The following is a 4,197-nucleotide window of genomic DNA, read 5'->3' on the forward strand; positions in this document are numbered from 1 at the left end:
ATAAGGGGCCGCCTATTTAAAACAGAGGAGGAGGAATTTCTTCTCTGAGGGTTATGAATCTGTGGAATTTTCTACCCCAGAGAGCTGTGGCGACTGGGTCATTGAATATATTTAAAGTGGAGATAGGCAGATCTTTGAGCGATAAGGGAGTCAAGGGTTATGGGGAGCGGGCAGGGAAGTGGAGTTGAGTCCATGATCAGATCAGCCATGATCTTATTGAATGGCGGAGCAGGCTCGAGGGGCCAAATGGCCGACTCCTGCTCCTATTCCTTATTTAGTGCACAAGCCCTACATGGTTTGATAGTAAAGAAATGATATGCGTCTCCTCGCTGAATTAATAGTACACTGTATTAACGGTCCATCAGCAGGCATTCCTTTCGCTCACAGTCAGAGTTGCAAACACAAGTACACAACGTCACCCACCTCCTCCTCGGTGCTGACGGAGACGTATTTGAGGTTCGTCACGTGCAGTTCACTCTTCGCACCGAGCAGTTTGATCTCGTACACAGTTTTCTCTGTTTTCGCCACAAGCAGGTCGCGAAGTGTCTCGTTGTAGATCTCCAAAAAGCTGGCAGTGAACTTGTACTGAAACAGATGCAGAAAGCGCTCAGCACCGATCATCGCAAAGCTGCCGATGGGATTAACTGATAAATTAACGTCCGAGTACTTGTCTGAGGCTATTTATTCGTGCTCTTACTTTCTGTTCACTCATTTTGATCAACTTTTGCACTGTTGAATCAAAGCCTGGCGGCACCGGCTCATGCTTTGCGAAGGAGATTGATGAAACCCCAAGCCACGTTTTCTGTGCTTTTAAAGCACTTTCCATAATACTTTGGTTAGGCCACAGCTGGAGTACTGCGTGCAGTTCTGGTCGCCATATTATAGGAAGGACGTGATTGCACGAGAGAGGGTGCAGAGAAGATTTACTAGGATGCTGCCTGGAATGGAGAATCTTAGTTATGAGGACAGATTGGATAGGCTGGGTTTGTTCTCATTGGGACAGAGGAGGTTGAGAGGAGACCTGATTGAGGTGTACAAAATATTGAGGGGCCTGGACATAGTGGATAGTGAGGGTCTATTTCCCTTGGTGGAGGGGGCTATTATGAGGGGGCATAGTTTTAAGGTGGTTGGTGGAAGGTTTAGTGAGGATTTGAGGGGGGGCTTCTTTTCGCAGAGGGTTGTGGGGATCTGGAACTCGCTGCCTGGAAGAGTGGTGGATGCAGAAACCCTCACCAATTTTGAGAGATGGTTGGATGGTCACTTAAAGTGCAGTAACCTGCAGGGTTACGGACCAAGAGCTGGTAATTGGGATTAGACTGGATGATCTTTTGTTGGACAGCGCAGATATAATGATAAGAACTGCAGGGAATAGAATACGGCCAGGGTGATCTCCTGGACTAGTGTCGATCGCCTGGATGGGTCGGAGAGGAATTTTCCTAGATTTGTTCTGTCTAAATTGGCCTGGATTTTTATCTGGTTTTTGCCTCTCCCAGGATATAACATGGCTCCGGTTGGGGTGGAGTGTAGAATGTTTCAGTATAAGGGGTGTCGCAGTTGTGTGAGGCGGACTGGTTGCTCTTTGCCTTTCCGTCATTGTTCATAGGTTTATATGTAACCTTCAGGGCTGCTGACCAAGGGCCGTGCGGCTCTTTGTCGGCCGGCACGGACACGATGGGCCGAACTGGCCTCCTTCTGCGCTGTACATTTCTATGTTTCCATTACTGAAGTAGAAGTAATTGGGAGGAGGATTAGAGGGGAGAGGATAGGAAATTTCTTCACCCAGAGAGCGAAGGAGGTCTGGAACTCACTGCCTGCAAGGATGGCAGAGGCAGAAACCCTCATCACATTTAAAAAGTACTTGGATATGCACTGAAGTGCTGAAACTTACAATGCTATGGAACAAGAGCTGGAAAGTGTGATTAGACCGATAACTTTGTCGGCCGGCACAGACACGATGGGCCGAATTACCTCCTCCTCAGACAATCCCTCCCTATGTCTTGGGCACAGGGCCAAACAAATGCATTGTACTTTCGTACATTACAGTGAGTACACTTCAAAAGGAACATCGTTGGCTGTGAAGTGCTTTTGAGACTTCGGATGGTCACGAAAGGCGCTACAGAAATGAAAGTTCTTTCTTCCTACAACTGCAAGGATATTGCAAGGAAATCAGCCACAGAGGCTAGATTGGAAATTCAAAGCCCTTGAGTTCACTGGAGAGTTGGCCAATAGTACAGACACTGTGACTGGGCTCTGCATGTCTCGGCTGGAGCAAAGAGATATTCAGCTGTTGCCCGAGTGAATGCTCAGTCTAAAGCCACAGTACAAACAGCCCCTCGGGCGAGGTAGCAGAGAACAGCAGGCATCTACATTCCCAGCACGAGTCAGTGCCTGCAGGAGAGCAGGTGCAGTGTGGCGTACAGCACTTCCCGCAGTAACTCACCGTCCACCCCGTGGCCTTCAGCTGCTGTGCCGTTAAGAAGATCTGGTCGACACCGCGGGGAATCATCCCCATGGACTCAGAGGTCAAGTGATCAGGTCCTTCCATCGTAAAGGTCTTCCCACTGCCCGTTTGTCCGTAAGCAAAAATGCAGACGTTGTATCCATCCAAGGCAGACTGGAGAGGGGGGCAGAAAGAGAGGCAGTTACTGCACGCCAAATAACCCCTTTGATTCAGACTGCCTGCATCGTCACGTTGGGCACATGACTTGGGTCAGAGATCCCAAAACAGTTGCACTACTTACACCCACCCAAACACCTCCATTTCCAGCTTTGTCCTTCTGTAAAGCACCAACTCATTGGATACAGAGGCAGAGATGCACGGGGCACCATCCATTACCCAGTGCGTTGAGGCCTTCCCATCCTCGACAGTTTACTACACAAATTGATGCTTTTACCAGCCTGAGCAAGTTGAACATGATAAAATTAGTCAATAGGGTAGATACAGCAAAAACCCGTTCCTCTGGTGGGGGGGATCCAGAGCACAGGATCTTAGAGAGCTCAGCTGTAAGGGTTAAATCAAGAAGCACTTCTCTACACAGAGTACTGGAAACCTGGAACTCTCCCCCGCTCCCCCCCCATCACCCAGACCCCCCCTCCCCCCACCATTACCCAGACCCCCCCCCATTACCCAGACCCCCCTCCCCCCACCATTACCCAGACCCCCCCCCTCCCCCCACCATTACCCAGACCCCCCCTCCCCCCACCATTACCCAGACCCTCCCCTCCCCCCACCATTACCCAGACACCCCTCCCCCCACCATTACCCACACACACCCCTCCCCCCACCATTACCCACACCCCCCTCCCCCCACCATTACCCAGACCCCCCTCCCCCACCATTACCCAGGACCCCCTCTCCCCCCACCATTACCCAGACCCTCCCCTCCCCCCCACCATTACCCAGACACTCCCCTCCCCCCACCATTACCCAGAACCCCCTCCCCCACCATTACCCAGACCCTCCCCTCCCCCCACCATTACCCAGACCTCCCCCCACCATTACCCAGACCCTCCCCTCCCCCCACCATTACCCAGACCCTCCCCCCACCATTACCCAGACCTCCCCCACCATTACCCAGACCCCCCCCTCCCCCCACCATTACCCAGACCTCCCCCCACCATTACCCAGACCCCCCCCCCACCATTACCCAGACCCTCCCCTCCCCCCACCATTACCCAGACCCCCCCACCACCATTACCCAGACCCCCCTCCCCCCACCACCATTACCCAGACCTCCCCCCACCATTACCCAGACCCCCCCCCACCATTACCCAGACCCTCCCCTCCCCCACCATTACCCAGACCCCCCCCCCACCATTACCCAGACCCCCCTCCCCCCACCATTACCCAGACCCCCCCCTCCCCCCACCATTACACAGACCCTCCCCTCCCCCCACCATTACCCAGACCCTCCCCTCCCCCCACCATTACCCAGACCTCCCCTCCCCCCACCATTACCCAGACCCCCCTCCCCCCCACCATTACCCAGACCCTCCCCTCCCCCCACCTTTACCCAGACCCCCCTCCCCCCCACCATTACCCAGACCCCACCTCCCCCCCACCATTACCCAGACCCCCTCCCCCCCACCATTACCCAGACCCCCCCTCCCCCCACCATTACCCAGATTACCCAGACCCCCCCCTCCCCCCACCATTACCCAGACCCTCCCCTCCCCCCACCTTTACCCAGACCCCCC

The 4,197-nt window shown here is 54.0% G+C and overlaps 1 protein-coding gene across 1 annotated transcript in view; it reads right to left on the reverse strand.

Annotated features, from left to right (window-relative positions):
• LOC139230318 (carboxy-terminal kinesin 2-like) overlaps positions 1-2,615 on the reverse strand; it is a 13,043-nt gene extending 10,428 nt beyond the window's left edge. Inside the window, exons 1-2 of the mRNA XM_070862142.1 lie at positions 2,441-2,615; positions 424-585 (exon numbers count right to left, since the gene is read on the reverse strand). Coding sequence (XP_070718243.1) covers positions 424-585; positions 2,441-2,545 — 267 coding nt within the window. The 5' untranslated portion in view covers positions 2,546-2,615. The remainder of the gene's footprint in view (positions 1-423; positions 586-2,440) is intronic.
• Positions 2,616-4,197: the final 1,582 nt, after the last annotated feature.

Source organism: Pristiophorus japonicus, chromosome 19 (assembly GCF_044704955.1).
Source record: "Pristiophorus japonicus isolate sPriJap1 chromosome 19, sPriJap1.hap1, whole genome shotgun sequence".
NCBI classification, from domain to species: domain Eukaryota; kingdom Metazoa; phylum Chordata; class Chondrichthyes; family Pristiophoridae; genus Pristiophorus; species Pristiophorus japonicus.